General features: G+C 41.2%; 1 protein-coding gene across 3 annotated transcripts in view; it reads right to left on the bottom strand.

The window, feature by feature from the left end:
- RASSF2 (Ras association domain family member 2) overlaps nucleotides 1-18,138 on the bottom strand; it is a 59,461-nt gene that overhangs the window by 18,973 nt on the left and 22,350 nt on the right. For all 3 annotated transcript variants that reach the window (XM_086333500.1, XM_086333502.1, XM_086333501.1), the window contains exons 2-5: nucleotides 7,547-7,637; nucleotides 6,039-6,114; nucleotides 3,876-4,027; nucleotides 264-352 (exon numbers count right to left, since the gene is read on the bottom strand). In XM_086333500.1, coding sequence (XP_086189626.1) covers nucleotides 264-352; nucleotides 3,876-4,027; nucleotides 6,039-6,114; nucleotides 7,547-7,605 — 376 coding nt within the window. In that variant the 5' untranslated portion in view covers nucleotides 7,606-7,637. The remainder of the gene's footprint in view (nucleotides 1-263; nucleotides 353-3,875; nucleotides 4,028-6,038; nucleotides 6,115-7,546; nucleotides 7,638-18,138) is intronic.

Below are 18,138 nucleotides of genomic sequence, written 5' to 3'. Positions count from 1 at the left end.
CCAAACATTAAGCTTTGTTGGTGTGTGTTTCCTTGTGTTTGCAAAGAATATCTTGGGAAGAAAGCCTTCAGATTGCTTCTAGGGAGGGAAAATCAGGGGGTGGATGAGATGTGAAACTTTCAGTTCTTTTTTCTTAATAAGTTTTGAATCTCAAACTATGTGAATTTTATATTTCCAAAAAATAAGTAACAGTATACAACATTCATCACATCAGTCTTCATACAGTTGGCCCCAACTGGAGGATCCTCCCACCATGCACATACCTGTGGGGCTCAGTGTCTGATCACTCTCAGGCAGGGCATCCACCTCTGAGATCGGAATGTTGGGCATGGTGAGGGGCTTCAGGATGGTACTGGGAAGCAAAAACAAACAAAAGGTTCAGCCCCTGCAGAGGAACTCCCTCAGTCCCACCCCATCCCACTCATGCAAAGCGAATAGTTCTGGGGATCACCATGCAGTAGGTGATGAAGGACATGGTAGGCTGTGCTGAAGGCCTCATGAGGCTGGCCCAGCTCCTGAGCCAAGCACTGAGCAAGGAAGGTGAATTCTGGAGGGAGAAAGTGCTTGCTCCCAGCATTTGTAGCAACATCAAGCCCAGGACAGAGAACAATAATAATACCTGTGTGGTACCTGTGCTGGGTTTCTAAGCACCTACAAAGTCTATGCCTTATTTAGAAAACCCTAATAATGGTCATTTTTTTAAGGACAAGATTCTAGTACAGACCCATTTATGTTGGAGGAATTACTCAGAAATTTCTTCTGGAATCTAACAGGAATGGAAAGTAATAGGTTGGTTGCTCTGAGAGTCAGAATAACTATAGAAGTGGCACTGATGGCCGTGTGCTCAGGGTTGCTGGAGACAGGGTCACACGCAGGCAATCTGAGTTGAGACCTGGAATTGCCCTGATAACTGGGAAATAACTTCCCAAAGCTCAGAAGGACAATGGAAGCAGCTCAGAGAAACACACCCAAAATCAACAGAGGATTTGGCTAGAAAGGAGAATCATATTTGACCAATTAAGACCTTCCCATGGTGAGAAGAATGTAGGTGCCCTGGTGAAACCAATCAAGACCCTATGGGGGCTTCCGAGGAACAGACCCCTGCATCCTCTTCTTCTTGTTAAAAAGCTTTAGCCTTCTAGGCCTTCCCTGAGTTCCAAAAAAAAACAAAAACAAAACAAAACATAATCAGAGAAGTGAGAAAATGCAGAAACAAAGGAAAACAGCCAAGCAAGACAAAAAAATAATAGTTTAGCCATAAAACAATTCAAGAACCTTTAGTTCCTCCTCAGGGGCTATAGATAATATCCTGAGCCATATCCAGGAGTTGTTTTGCAGATACTGACTCCTCCACCAGGGATATGAAGTTAACTGCCTTCTGACCACAAGCAGGTAAACCCCAAACCAGCTGGAACCAGATGATGTTGACTCCTGAAGTACCACCTAATTACCTCACCACCAAATTAATGAGAAGAGCATCTACCACCCTGCAACAGTCTCCCTCACCTTGCCTTTAAAAACTCTTCCCTGAAAGCCATCAAAGAGTTCAGGTCTTTTGAGCATGAGCTGCCTATACTCCTTGCTTGGACTTGCAATAAATGCAGCACCTTCCTTCACCATAACCTCATGTAAGTAAATTGGCTTTACTGCATGTAGGTGAGCAGACGCAAATTTGGTTTGGTAATACTATGACTCAGCAGACATAGGACTTACAGTCCAGGGATGACATTTTTTTGTTTTTTGCCACATCATGTGGCTTGTGGGATCTTAGTTCCCTGGCCAGGGACTGAACCTGAGCCCTCTGCAGTGAGAATATGGAGTCCTAATCACTGGACCGCCAGGGATGATAATTTTAAGGAAAGACAATTGAACATTGAAAATCTGAAAGAACTACCTGTTGTATAGTTATAATCTGAGCCCCAGAATGAAATCAGAGCCTCTCAGGAATGGTGTATACTTGGCACCCACAGCAGCCACTGCCCACTCCCTAGTCTGAAACCCTCTTTATTGCCCAAGCAGAAACTGGTCTCAGCATGTTTAAAAAAAAAACAAACAAAAAAAAACCCACAACTTTTTATTTTGTATTGGGGTATAGCCAATTAATAATGTTGTGATAGTTTCAGGTAAACAGCGAAGGGACTCAATCATATATATACATGTATCCATTCTCCTCCAAAGTCAGCATCCTTCTTAAAACAGTGGTCCAGGCATTCACTTTACTATAGCAGGCACTGGAATAACATTATTTATCATTCCTGAAAACTCTGTTAAAGTATTTGCAGGTTTCAAGAAGCAACCAAGACCAGCTTGATGCCATTAGGAAGGGAAAAGAAACAAGTGTACAGCCTGAAAGACGCTGGAGTAGGCCAGCCAAAGGCCACATGGTCAAATGGAATTTTAAAAACCATCTCACTTAGGGAACGAAATGTAATACTCCACGGGCTAGGCTGGTGCTATGGAATGGGTTTGGCCTGCTTGAAACCAAATCAGTGAGAATGCCGAAAGCAAAGCAGAGTATGAAACTGCAAAGTTCGATGAAACCAAAGAACCTTGACTGGACCTCTCCGCAGCTCCCCCTATACCCCGCACCCCCAGCACTGATGGTACAAGCAAAGATTTTCCTCCTTAAATTCCCTTGGAAATAAACCAGATCAGCTACAGGCTTTGGGCAACATTGTAGCTTTCTCTTAAATTCAGCCAAGAATAGATTTGGCTGTGGAGTTGAACAAAATGTTCAATGGGGCCAACAGAGAGGGCTTGGTTCTCATTTAAAACAGAAAAAAAACATCACTGTGGTTTTGGCTGGGATCTTGGTGCATTCCATCATGCTCTGGCCCCAAGGCAGTCAGCATTAGCAAATTTTAGGATGGAGCAAAGGGTTGTCACTTTATCCTAAAAACTGAAATCCCAGATAGTAGGGATTTCCCTGGTGGTCCAATGGTTAAGAATCTGCCCGCCAACGGAGAGGACATGGGTTCAATCCCTGGTTTGGGAACTAAGATTCCTCATGCTGCAGGACAACTAAGCCTGTGCATCACAACTACTGAAGCCCACACACCCTAGAGCCTGTGCTCTGCCAGGAGAAGCCACGTCAATGAGAAGCCTGTGCATTTTAGTTAGAGAAAGCCTGCATGCAGCAATGAAGAGCTCATGCACCACAAGAAGACCCAACACAGCCACACACACACACACACACACACACAAAACAGTAAAGAGGGTGTGCCTTGCTAGATGTACAGAGCTACTCATTTGGCTAAGGAAGGAACAGGCTTAGTCTTCACAGACCTTCTAGTGGGAACACAGGAGAGGGGACCTCCCAGACCATCACACCACCACCCAACTCCAGGTATAGCCAAGGAAGCAGAGCTTGCTTGGCTGGCTTGGTCAGGGCCTGACATTCTTTCCCCACTTCCAGGTTCCTCTAAGACACAGAGAGCTTTGGACAGAAGTTTTGAGCCCTAAATGACTCTGGGGTGGGGTCATTCTGTGAGGAGTGGTCCCAGTGGGGAGGATGCTGGGGTATTGGGTGTCCTGTCAGAAATCTTCAGACTGAGCCTGGCTAGCCACTACAATGCCCCTTAGAGAGGTAGGGTCTCCATGAGCGATGGCACGCTGCTCACTCAAGCCTTAGTGCTTCTCCTCTTGGACTCAGCATCTCCCTTCCTCACTCATTCATTGATTGTGATGACAGTTCTGGAAGCCCAGTAACACCAACATATGACCCTTTCTCCTCATTCCAAGTCTAGAGCAGGGGGGAGTGGGAATGGGAGCTTGGATCAAGGCTTGCTGGAAGTAGGTAGCATTTACCAGCTTGAGAACACATGCAATCCCCAGATACCTCTGGTCAACCCCCAGTCCTATCTCTCTTTACTCACCCCTGAGCCCCCAAGTTACAGCCAGAGTGCCAAGAGGAAGAGGATGGAGGAGGTCGAATGCGTTCATTGTCATCCTGCATCTGTAGACGAATGGGCCGGCGCAGTCCCCAGGAGATGTTCAGCAGCCCCTCCACAATAAACTCATCTTCTTCCTGCCACAAAGCAATTGGATAAGTCCAGAAAAGTCCCAAAGAAGCCAGCACCATGTTGTTTGTGGTAAATGACAGTTTTCTTGATGTGCCCAGGTAGGTGCACCCAAGTTATAGTCACACCTCAGCTCCAAGACACTCTCCAGGCTCTCAAGCTGAGCTCGGAGGTCAGCACACATTGCCTCAAAATTCATAGACATGTGCAAATTCTAACAATGGTTTCTTTGTTGTTTTTTATACTAATGACTTTAAAGAACAATAAATATATTTCTTAAAGTATGTGAGAAAATAGCCTGCTATTCTTAAATTACGCTAACAGAAGCAAGAGCTAAAACCTTGAATTAGCTATTTTTCCCCTCCCCTACTATAGAAAGTGATGTGTCTTTCATTATAACATGTTTAGCAATCTGACCCACTGGTTGATGATTTAAAGTAACATTTCCTCAAGTTTGTTCAACAGAATACTAGCTCATCTGGCAGATGAACTGTTACCTTAAAAAGAGTATCAAGTGATCTTGTGAGTTGGGAGATGCTGTGTTATCAGATTTCTTAACAGCAGAACTTCGGAGAGCCAATAATTAACTAATGTGCTACATAATAACTCTCCAAGAGGTGAATAAATTCTGCAAGAATTCCAAATTTATACTCAAGGGTTGTTAACTGATAAGAATTTAAATGTGAAGGCCTTCTAAAAATACCTGATGTTTTATCCCAAAGAGATGGATCTCAGGAATCACCATATCCCTTGAGTCATCTACAGGACATACCTCAGAAAAGCTGTTTAAGGACCAAAATCTTGCTACTGATCCAGCCACTAATTAGTAGAAGGTTTGAGGACAGTGCCTAAAGAATCAGGTCTTCTTTCTAGAATCTCAGCAAAACCTTTTGAACCCATGTTTTATAAGCAGGGTCAAGACTAAGGTCTGGGCTATGGCCACATCTTCAGGACAAGCCCCATGAAAGATGACACATGTTCAGTGAACAACCAATCCGGGTCCCAGGATCATCCTTAGAGAGGGAGGGGGTAATAAAAGAAGGCAGGAGAGGTGTGGAACAACTTTAGGGTGTTTGGGGATCTTAAGGAGAAAAGCGTTATTTAAGCACAGGTTACATGTATGGTCTTCTAAGCGGTCAAGGCTGGCATCAATACTTTATACCACATGATTAGAGGGCAGAATTTAACCCAAAGTAGGACTTTGCCTAAGTGGTGTAGTGTGAGGAACATACAAAAACCACTACATACTATCCCCAACCAGCCTGCCTTAGTAGCTGAAATTCTACCATCTGATATCTGTTTCTACAGATTAAATCAATATGGCTTGATAAGCTGAAAATGTGTTTAGAAGGGTATTACATGTACCTTCTTATCAGCCAAGAACACTTGAGTATAAATTACTCTGCCAGGCTCCCATATAATTCACCATCTACCCGAAACAGGCTCTACAGAAATGGATACAGGGTGAGTAAACTTAGACTTAGGAAGGGGGCTGAGGAAAGACATATGGATAACAAAAGACATGCTAAGAAGGCATTCTAGGAAGGCTGCTGCAGTTGTGGGGAAAAGCCAAGAGTTACCACCCAAAGCTTATGTAACTTGTCCAGATTGCTGCAACAGCACATGGGCCAGATGTGGCAACAGAGAGGACAGGGTGAGGCTCCTGAATTGCCCAAGAGGAAAAAGGTTGCTTGAGTACCATCTGAAATAGCCATTTCATGAAAGCATCCTTTTGGAGGGTCCTCCTTCTGAGGCTAGTATTAGTCCAGCCACAGGAATATCTCCAAAACAGAAAACTCATTCTTTTTAGAAAAAATCTGGGCCCAGGGTGTACTTCCAAAGAACTCTAGGGACTCCCAATAACATCACTAACATTGAGAGGCTACTCACTGTGGCAAAAGAGGCAGAGACCCTCTTGGTGAGGGTGACATGGAGACATGGAGACCCAGAAGACATGGAGACGAAGACTGGGCTGGCCACTAGGGGAGGAGCCCCAAGACCTTCCCTGTGACTCCTTACCTCACGATGTCGGAGCTGCAAATTTTGGCCTTCGTAGTACAAGTTGTAGGTCTTCAAATGCAGAAGAAGTTCATTCCTTACGAGAAAAATACAAGAGGTGTCACAATCTCAGCTAAAATCACTTATAATGCAATTACTCCCTCTTTTTCTCACCTCTAATCTGGCCTTCAGTCACTCCAGTCGGGGTGTTTGTCTACATGTGTACATACACACAAATACACACCCATGGTGTGTAGAACCACCAATCTTCCATCACAAACTTTCCCAGGATCAAGATCAAGAGTAAATACTACCTAGAACAGACTTAATGTAAGGAGCAACTCCAGAAACCAAGGAGGTCTGGTCTGCTGACAATGGTTAGCAGCTCTCACTACATTTCTCAAACCCAAGCTAAATACAGAGGCCTTGTTAAACCACAGATTCATAGAAGCGAATGCACTTTAAAGCCCGCACACAAGGTTTCTTTAGCCTCTCCACAGACTTTCCTCTCTCACAAATGCTGTGAGAAGAGGACATTCACTACAGACCTTCATGAGACTCAGAAACTCCAAGGATTTCAGGAAGTTAAAAGGGAGAGCTCTGGGCCCCATTGACTTAGGCTTCATTGACATACCTTTGTTGTTTAGTCGCTAAGTTGTATCCAAGTCTTTACAACCCCATGGACTATAGTCACCAGGCTCCTCTGTTCGTGGGATTCCCCAGGCAAGAATACTGAAATGGGGTGCTATTCCTTTCTCCAGGGGATTCTCCCAATCCAGGTATTGAACCCATGTCTCCTGCATTGCAGGCAGATTATTTACCGTTGAACCACATGGGAACCCCTAATGTAATATTCTGCATTACTCTTCTAATGTACTTTTCTACTCTCCTTCAAGAGGTGCTTTTGTCTCTTTATCCTACGTGCTTTTAGTTTATAAAAACATTTTTTAAAAACCTTACAAGGCCTCTAAATACTGGTTTCCAAGTTGTTCCCCTGGGACCATAGCTGTCAATACTAAACATGGAAGAGAGAGCATATGACACCCTTTGTGATCAGAGTGAGAGCTGTCAAACCTGAAAATGCTCTGATCAAGTTTTATCCGAAAGTGAATGCAGGGAGGCCTGGGAGGAGGGAGGAGCTTGCGGAGACTGAAGTATGCTTCTGCCTCTTCTCAGGCAAGAGGCAAGGGCGTTCTGTCACTTTAAGTCCAGTCATTCAGTGTAAAGATTTGGGGCTGTCACAACCAACTCCTCCTCCTAGAAACTCTCCAGGACATCAACTCTTCCGAGCCTCTAAAGGTACCATGTCTTGACCCCCTTAACTTCACTCCCTATGGCCAGGCTCTGGGGGCATGTTCTTTATCTATAGCAGCAAACTTGCTTGATGCTCTCACTAGTCCACACGCAGTTGCTTTCTCCTTCTCACACACATGAGCTCCTCTCGTGTACAGAGGAGGCTCCTCTGCCAGTGGCTTCCCTCCACATGGGACCGGCCACTGCAAGGACAATACCATAACAAAAAATCTTACTTGGAAATGTATTTATCTTGTCCACACGGGACTAGGGAAGTTTGGTGATGGTAGTCCATTCTTCCTTTCTCTTTTCATCAGAAGAAGAGGCCTATATTTGAAAGAAGATAGCAGTTAATGTCCAGTTGGGTCTTTAAGAAGTCAGCAGAACATGGTCCAGGGGGTGGGAGCACATGGTTCTTTGTCCCTGCCCCAGATACATAGCTTGAGCAGCCCAGCACTGACAAAGGGCCAGGGAGATGCCACACTGTTGGCTGCTGCCTCTGCTTGCCAGAGCTTCTGAGAAAAAAACCCAAACAAAAGATGACAATCCGGGCACAGCCCCAAAACAAATGCCCAAGCCACAGCCACAGACGATGCTGGCACCCAAGCTGATTTGAAGGAATGAATCTTCCTGAAGAGAACTTCACTACACAGAATAGAGATTTGTCTGAAAAGGAAGGTTGATAGTACTGAGATATACTAAAGATTGGTAAACAACCTAAAAGAATGCCCAAAGAAAAATGGGCACAATAAATCACAGCATATACATCATCATTAAAACATGACAATATGAAAGGCAATTTAATTACCTGAGAAAATGACAATACATTATGAAAACAAAGTTATAAAACTATGAGTCCAATTTTGTTTAATATACATGTAAGGCTCCCCTTGTGGCTCAGATGGTAAAGAATCTGCCTGCAATGTTGGAGACCCAGGTTCGATCCCTGGGTTGGGAAGATTCCTTGGAGAAGGAAATGGCAATCCACTCCAGTATTCTTGCCTAGAGAATTCCATAGACACTGGAGCCTGGCAGGCTACAATCCAAGGAGTCTCAAAGAGTTGGACAAAACTGAGCAATTATACTTTCAAGGGTAGTTACCTTAGTGATAAAGAATTCACCTGCCAATGCAGGAGACACAGGAGGAGATGTGAGTTGGATCCCAGGGTCAAGAAGATCCCCTGAAGGAGGAAATGGCAACCCAATCCAGTATTCTTGCCTGGGAAATCCCATAGACAGAGGAGCCAGGCAGGCTACAGTCCATGGGGCCGCAAAGCTCCATGATGTGACTGAGCAGGCATGCATGCAAGCATACAATATGCATATATATACACATTACTTTGTTGCATGCCAGCAAAGTAACGCTCAAAATTCTCCATGCCAGACTTTAACAGTACGTGAACCAAGAACTTCCAGATGTACAAGTTGGATTTAGAAAAGGAAGAGGAATCAGAGACCAAATTGCCAACATCTGCTGCATCATAGTAAAAGCAAGAGAACTTTAGAAAAACATCTATTTGTGCTTCAAAGACTATGCTAAAGCCTATGACTGTGTGGCTCACAACCACTGTAGAAAATTCTTAAAGAGATGGGAATACCAGATCACCTTACCAACCTCCTGAGAAACCTGTAGGCAGGTCAAGAAGGAACAGGTAGAACCAGACATGGAACAATGGACTGGCTCAAAATTGAGAAAGGAGTACATCAAGGCTGTATATTGTTACCCTGCTTATTTAACTTCTATGCAGAGTACATTATGCAAAATGCTGGGCTGGATGAAGCACAAGCTGGAATGAAGATCGCCGGGAGAAATATCAATAAGCTCAGATATGCAGATGACATCACCCTAATGGCAGAAAGAGAAAAGGAATTAAAGAGCTTCTTGATGAAGGTGAAAGAGGAGAGTGAAAAAGTTGACTTAAAACTCAATATTCAATAAATGAAGATCATGGCATCTGGTCCCATCACCTCATGGCAAATAGATGGGGACAAAGTGGAAACAGTGACAGACTTTATTTTCTTGGGCTCCAAAATCACTGCAGGTGGTGACTGCAGCCACGAAATTAAAAGATGCTTGCTCCTTGGAAGAAAACCTATGACAAACCTAGAGAGCATATTAAAAAGAAGAAACATTATTTTGCCAGCAAAGGTCCATCTAGTCAAAGATATGGTTTTTCCAGTAGTCATGTGTGGATGTGAGAGGCAGACCATAAAGAAGGCTGAATGCTGAAGAACAGATGTTTTTGAGCTGTGATGTTGAAGAAGACTCTTGAGAGTCCCTTGGATTGCAAGATCAAACCAGTCAATAATAAAGGAAATCAGTCTTGAATATTCACTGGAAGGACTGATGTGAAGCTCCAATACTTTGGCTACATGATGCAAACAGCCAATTCATTAGAAAAGACCCTGAGGCTGGGAAAGATTGAAGGCAGGAGGAGAAGGGGACGACAGAGGATGAGATGGTTGGATGGCACACTGACTCAATGGACGTGAGTATGAGCAAGCTCCAGGGGTTGGTGAAGGACAGGGAAGCCTGGCGTGCTATGATCCATGGGGTTGCAAAAAGTCAGACACGACTGAACGACTGAACAAGAACAACATACATTCATCTGAATGGATATATGTATAAATATTAGGGTTTTTCAACCTCAGCACTATTGACTTTGGGGGCTAGGTCAGTCTTTGTTGTGAGGGCTGTGCTGTGCATTGAAACATGTTTAGCAGTATCTTTCGCCCTTACCCACCAGATGCCAGCAGCATGGCCCCCAGTCATGACGATCAAAAACGTCTCAGGACATTACCACTGTCCCCTGGGAACTAATCTGCCCCCAGTTGAGAACTTTTGGCATATGTATATGTAAGTGAATGAAAGGCCAGCTCTCTCAGGTAACAGTATTATTAGAATTTTTCTCAAGTATTTTATTCTGAAATTTTTCAGAAATGAAATTTAAGAAGACAAGGAATACCAATATACTTTTGGCTAGTCTATCCTTAACATTTACTATCCTTACATTATAACACATCTGTCCATCTCTTTATCCATTCAATAATTCATCTTATTTTTCACAAAAAGAAGATGTCCTTTTCATCATAGGGGACTGGAATGCAAAAGTACAAAGTTAAGAGAAACCTGGAGTAACAGGCAAGTTTGGCCTTGAAATACAAAATGAAGCAGGGCAAAGGATAACAGTTTTGCCAAGACAACACAACTCGTCATAGCAAACACCCTCTTCCAACAACACAAGAGAGGACTCTACACATGGATATCACCAGATGGTCAATACCGAAATCAAATTGATTATATTCTTTGCAACTGAAGATGAAGAAGCTGTTTACAGTCAGCATAAACAAGACCGGGAGCTGACTGTGGGTCAGATTATGAACTCCTTATTGCTAAATTCACATTTAAATTGAAGAAATTAGGGAAAACCACTAGACCATTCAGGTGTGACCTAAATCAAATCACTTATGATTATACAGTGGAAGTGACAAATAGATTGAAGGGATTAGATCTGATAGAGTGCCTGAAGAACTATGAACAGAGGTTCATGATATTGTACATTGTACAGGAGGCAGTGATCAAAACCATCCCCAAGAAAAAGAAATTCAAAATGGTTGTCTGAGGAGTCCTTACAAATAGCTGAGAAAAGAAGAGAAGTGCAAGGCACAGAGTAAAGGAAAGATATAAGCATCTGAATGCAGAGTTCCAAAGAATAGCAAGGAGAGATAAGAAAGCCTTCCTCAGTGATCAATGCAAAGAAATAGAGGAAAACAACAGAATGCAAAAGACCAGAGATCTCTTCAAGAAAATTAGAGATACCAAGGGAACATTTCATGCAAAGATGGGCTCGATAAAGGACAGAAATGGTATGGACCTAACAGAAGAGAAGATATTAAGAAGAGGTGGCAAGAATACACAAAAGAACTATACAAAAAAGATCTTCATGACACAGATAACCATGGTGTTGTGATCACTCACCAAGAGCCAGACATCCTGGAATGCAAACTCAAGTAGGCCTTAGGAAGCGGTAGCAAGAACAAAGCTAGTGGAGGTGATGGAATTCCAGTTGAGCTATTTCAAATCTTAAAAGATGATGCTGTTGAAGTTCTGCACTCAATATGCCAGCAAATTTGGAAGACTCAGCAGTGGCCACAGGACTGGAAGGTCAGTTTTCATTCCAATCCCAAAGAATGTTGCATCTACTACACAATTGCAGTCATTTCACATGCCTGCAAAGCAATGCTCAAAATTCTCCAAGCCAGGCTTCAACAGTACATGAACTGTGAACTTCCAGATGTTCAAGCTGGATTTAGAAAAGGCAGAGGAACCAGAGATCAAATTGCCAACATCCATTGGATTATAGAAAAAGCAAGAGAGTTCCAGAAAAACATCTACTTCTGCTTTATTGATTACGCCAAAGCCTTTGACTGTGTAGATCACAACAAATTGTGGAAAATTCTTCAAGAGATGCGAATACCGGACCACTTTACCTGTTTCCTGAGAAATCTGTATGCAGGTCAAAAAGCAACAATTAGAATTGGACATGGAACAAAAGACTGGTCCAAAATTGGGAAAGGAGTACGTCAAGGCCATATATTGTCACCCTGCTTATTTAACTTATATGCAGAGTACATCACATGAAATGCTGGGCTGGATGAAGCACAAGCTGGAATGAAGATTGCTGGGAGAAATATCAATAACCTCAGATATGCAAATAACACCATCCTTATGGCAGAAAGTGAAGAAGAACTAAAGAGCCTCTTGATGAACGTGAAAGAGGAGAGTGAAAAAGTTGGCTTAAAACACAAGATTCAGAAAACTAAGATCATGGCATCTGGTCCCATCACTTCATGGCAAATAGATGGGGAAACAATGGAAACAGTGAGAGACTTTATTTCTTGGGGCTCCAAAATCACTGCAGATGGTGACTGCCACCATGAAATTAAAAGATGCTTCCTCCTTGGAAGAAAAGCTATGACCAACCTAGACAGCATATTAAAAAGCAGAGACATTACTTTGCCAACAAAGGTCCAACTAGTCAAAGCTATGGTTTTTCTAGTATTCATGTATGGATGTAAGGGCTGGACTATAAAGATAGCTGAGCACTGAAGAATTGATGCTTTTGAACTGTGGTGTTGGAGAAGACTCTTGAGAGTTCCTTGGACTGCAAGATCCAATCAGTCCATCCTAAAGGAAATCAGTCCTGAATATTCATTGGAAGGACGGATGCTAAAGTTGAAACTCTAATACTTTGGCCACCTGATGTGAAGAACTGACTCATTGGAAAAGACCCTGAGCCTGGGAAAGATTGAAAGCAGGAGGAGAAGGGGACGACAGAGGATGAGATGGTTGGATGGCATCACCAACTCGACGGACATGAGTTTGAGCAAGCTCCAGGAGTTGGTGATGGACAGGGAAGCCTGGCAGGCTGCAGTCCACGGGGGCAGAAAGAGTCGGACACAACTCTTCAGTTCAGTGATTAAACTGAACTGAATCCTTAACATTTACTATTCTTACACTATCACACATCTGTCCATCCCTTTATCCATTCAATAATTCATCTTATTCTTCATACATTTCAAAGTAAATTACACACAAAACATCTTAGCAATTTAAGAAGCTGAAATCATACTATCTTTTCCAACCACAGTGTATTAAATTAAAAATCAATAGTAGAAAAAAACTGAAAAATTCACAAATACGTGGAAATTACACAACACACTCCTGAAAAACCAAAGAGACAAAGAAGAAACAAAAAAGAAATTTAAAAACATCTTAAATAGAAACAGAAGCAAACACACTAAGTTATGAGATACACCAAAAGCACCTCTAAGAGGGAAGTTTATAGCAATACACACCTACATTAAAAAAAAAAAAAAAGATCTATAATGAACAATCTAATTTTACACCTTAAAAAACTAAAAAAGAAAAAACTAAATCTACAACTAGCAAAAAGAAGGAAACAGCAAATATCAGAGCAGAAATAAATGAAATGGAAACCGGGAAAATGATAGAAAAGGTCAATGAAACTAAGAGCTGGGTTTTTTTTAAACAAGATAAACAAGCAGAAATGTATAAGTTGAATCAATAATTACATTTATTGATTTGTATATATTGAACCATACTTGTATTCCAAGGGAAAATCTCACTTGACCATTCGTGCATGATCCTTTTAATGCACTGTCGAAATTCAGTTTGCCAGTATTTTGTTGAGAATTTTTCTATTCATATTCATCTAGTATTTTGACCTTGGTTGTTGTTCAGTCGCTCAGTTGTGTTGGACTTTTTGCGACGCTATGGACTGCAGCATGCCAGGCTTCCCTGTCCTTCACTATCTCCTAAAGTTTGCTCAAACTCATGTCCATTGAGTCAGTGATCCCATCCAACCATCTCATTCTCTGTCACCTTCTTCTCCTCCTGCCCTCAATCTTTCCCAGCATCAGGGTCTTTTCCAATTAGTTGGCTTGTAGCTGTTTTTTTTTTGTAATGTCTTTATCTGGCTTTGGTATCTGGCCTTGTAAAATGAGTTTGACAGTGTTCCATCCTCTTCAATTTTTTGTAAGAATTTGAGAAGGATCAATATTAACACTTCTTTAGACATTTGGTAGAATTCACCAGTGAAACCATTTGATCTTGGGCTTTCCTTTGTTGAGAGATTTCTAACTGTGGATGCTCAATATCACTAATAATCAGGGAAACACAGATTATGCAACCTATTAAATATAGGATGGATAAACAATAAAGTCCTACTGTACAGCACAGGGAAATACATTCATCATTCTGTGATAAACTATGATGGAAAAAATATGAAAAAGAATATGTATGTGTACAACTGAGTCACTTTACTATACAGCAATAATTAAATATGACATTATAAATCAACTATACCTCGATAAATTATATAAAAAAAAAAAACACAATGAGATATCATTTCACACCTGTTAGAATGGCTATCATTACAAAGACATGAGACAACAAGCGCTGGTGAGGATGCAGGAAAATTGAAACCCTTATGAACCACAAGTGAGACTGTGAAATGGTGCAGCCACTATAGGAAACAGTATGGCAATTTCTGAAAACACAATGACCTAAAAGCTATGGGAAGAGGTGAAAGCAGTTTCAAGAGGGAAGTTGACAGCAATACAAGTTTACCTCAAGAAATGAGAAAAACATCCAATAAACAACCTTACCTTACACCTAAGCAAATGAAAAAGCACAAAATCCACTAAAGTTGGTAGAAGGAAAGAAAACTATAAAGAGTAGAAATAAATGAAAAAGAAACAAAGGAAACAATAGCAAAGATCAGTAAAACTAAAAGCTGGTTCTTTGAGAAGATTAACAACATTGGTAAACCATTAGCCAGACTTATCAAGAGAAAAAGGAAGAAGACTCAAATCAATAAAATTGAAAATGAAAAAGAAGTTACAACAGACAATGCAGAAATAGAAAGGGTCATAAGAGACTACTATGAGCAACTCTATGCCAATAAAACGGATAACCTGGAAGAAACAGGCAAATTCTTAGAAAAGTACAACCTTCCAAAACTGAACCAGGAAGAAAGATAAATCACGAACAGACCAATCACAAGCACTGAAATCGAAACTGTGATCAAAAATATTCCAACAAACAAAAGCCCAGGGTCAATGGCTTCACAGTTTAATTCTGTCAAACATTTAGAGAAGAGCTAACACCTATCCTTCTCAAATTATTCCAAAAAAATTGCAGAGGGAGGAAAACTCAAAACTCATTCTATGAGGCCACAATCACCCTGATACCAAAACCAGGTAAAGATGTCACATAAAAAGAAAATTACAGGCTAATATCACTAATGAACATAGATGCAAAAATCCTGAACAGAATACTAGCAAACAAATCTGACAACACATTAAAAGGATCATACACCATGATCAAGTGGGATTTATCCCAGGGGTACAAGAATTCTTCAGTATATGCAAATCAATCAAAGTGATACACCATATTAACAAATTGAAAGATATAAACCATATGATCATCTCAATAGCTGCAGAAAAAGCTCCTGAAAAAATTCAATGCTGATTTATGATAAAAGAAACTCTGCAGAAAATGGGCATAGAAGGAACATACCTCAATATAATAAAGGCCATATATGACAAACCCAGAGCAAACATTATTCTCAATGGTGAAAAACTGAAAGCACTTTCTCTAAGATCATGAATAGGACAAGGGTGCCCACTCTCACCATTATTATTCAGTATAGTTTCAGAAGTCCTAGCCATGTAAATCAGAGAAGACAAAGAAATAAAAGCAATCCAGATTGAAAAAGAAGTAAAACTCTTACTATTTGTAGATGACACAATACTATACATAGAAAACCCTGAAGATGCCACCAGAAAATTACTAGAGCTAATCAATGAATTTACTTAAAGTTGCAGGATACAAAATTAATACACTGAAATCTCTTGCATTCCTATACACTAAGAATGAAAAATCAGAAAGAGAAATTTAGGAAACAATCCCATTTACCACTGGAACAACAACAAAAAATAAAATATCTAGGAATAAACCTACCTAAACAGACAAAAGACCTATGGGTATGTGGGCTCAGTTTCTCAGTGGTATCTGACTCTCTGCAGCCCCACAGACTGTAGCCCACCAGGCTCCTCTGTCCATGGAATATTGCAAGCAAGAACACTGGAGCCAGTTGCATTTCCTGTTCCAGAGGATCTTCCCAATCCAGGGACTGAACCCATGTCTCCTGTGCCTCCTGCACTGGCAAGTGGATTCTGTACCACTGAGCCACCTGGAAAGCCCAAAGCCCTGTACACAGAAAACTATAAGACACTAATGAAAGAAATCAAAAATGACACAAACAAATAAAGACATATATCATGTTCCTGGATTGGAAGAATCAATATTGTGAACATGACTATACTACCCTAAGCAATCTGCATATTCAATGCAATCCCTAGCAAATTACCAGTTGCATTTTTTGCAGAACTAGAACAAAAAAACTTCACAATTTCTATGGAAATACAAAGGATCCCAAATAGCCAAAACAATCTTGAAAAAGCAGAATAGAGCTGCAGGAATCAACCTTCCTAACTTCAGACTACACTACGAACCTACAGTCATCAAGATAGTATGGTACTGGTACAAAAACAGAAATATAGATCAGTGGAACAAGATAGAAAGCCCAGAGATAAACCCATGCACCTATAGGCAACTTATCTTTGACAAAGGAGGCAAGAATATATAACAGAGAAAAGAGTCTTTCAATAAGTGGTGCTGGGAAAACTGAACAGCTATGTGTAAAAGAATGAAATTAGAACACTTCCTAATAACATACACAAAAATAAACTCAAAATAGATTAAAGATCTAAACGTAAAGCTAGAAACTATGAAACTCTTAAGAGGAAAATATAGGCAGAACATTCAGACATAAATCACAGCAATATTCTCTTTGACCTGCCTCCTAGAGTAATGGAAATAAAAACAAAAATAAACAAGTGGGACCTAATTAAACTTTAAAGTTTTTACACAGCAAAGGAAATTATGAACAATTTTGAAAAGACAACCCTCAGAATGGGAGAAAATAATTGCAAATGAAACAACTGACAAAAGGTTATAATCTCCAAAATATACAAGCAGTTCATACAGCTCAATACCAGAAAAACAAACAACCCAATCAAAAAATGGTCAGAACACCTAAACAGACATTTCTCCAAAGAAGACACACAGATGGTCAACAAACAAGATGCTCAACACTGCTCATTATTCAGTTCAGTTCAGTTCAATTCAGTCTCTCAGTCATGTCCGACTCTTTGCAACCTAATTGCCTGGAGAATCCCAGGGACGGGGAAGCCTGGTGGGCTTCCATCTATGGGGTTGCACAGAGTCGGACATGACTGAAGTGACTTAGCAGCAGCAGCAGAAGCAGACTGCAGAATGCCAGGCCTCCCTGTCCATCACCAACTCCCGGAGTTGACTCAAACTCATGCCCATTGAGTAGGTGATGCCACTCAACCATCTCATCGTCTATTTCCCTGATGCTGGGAAAGATTCTTCAGTCTTTCCCAGCATTAGGCTCTTTTCTAATGAGTCAGTTCTTCATATCAGGTGGCCAAATTATTGGAGTTTCAGCTTCAACATCAGTCCTTCCAATGAATATTCAGGACTGATTTCCTTTAGGATGGACTGGTTGGATCTCCTTGCAGACCAAGGGACTTTCAAGAGTCTTCTCCAACACCACAGTTCAAAAGTATCAATTCTATAGCACTCAGCTTTCTTTATATTCCAACTTTCACATCCATACATGACTACTGGAAAAACCACAGCTTTGACTAGACAGACCTTTGTTGGCAAAGTAATGTCTCTGCTTTTTAATATGCTGTCTAGGTTGGTCATAATTTTTCTTCCAAGTAGCAAACGTCTTTTAATTTCATGACTGCAGTCACTATCTGCAGTGATTTTGGAGCCGAAAAAAATGAAGTCTGTCACCGTTTCCACTGTTTCCCCATCTATTTGCCATGAAGTGATGGGTCCAGATGCCATGATCTTAGTTTTCTGAATGTTGAGTTTTATGCCAACTTTTTCACTCTCCTCTTTCACTTTCATCAAGAGGCTCTTTAGTTCTTCTTTGCTTTCTGCCGTAAGGGTGGTGTCATCTGCATATCACCCATTATTAGAGAAATGCAAATCAAAACTACAATGAGGTATCACCTCACATCAGTCAGAATGGCCATCATCCAAAAAAAACACAAAAAAAACAAAAAAAATCTACAAATAATAAATCCTGGAGAATATGTGGAGAAAAGGGAATCCTCTTGCATAGTTGGTGGGAATGTTGAC

This window comes from Bos grunniens, chromosome 13, assembly GCF_055505025.1.
Source record: "Bos grunniens cultivar Pamir isolate PY7600 chromosome 13, Bosgru_T2T1.0, whole genome shotgun sequence".
Classification (NCBI taxonomy): domain Eukaryota; kingdom Metazoa; phylum Chordata; class Mammalia; order Artiodactyla; family Bovidae; genus Bos; species Bos grunniens.
This window is presented reverse-complemented; position numbering and strand designations above follow the sequence as displayed.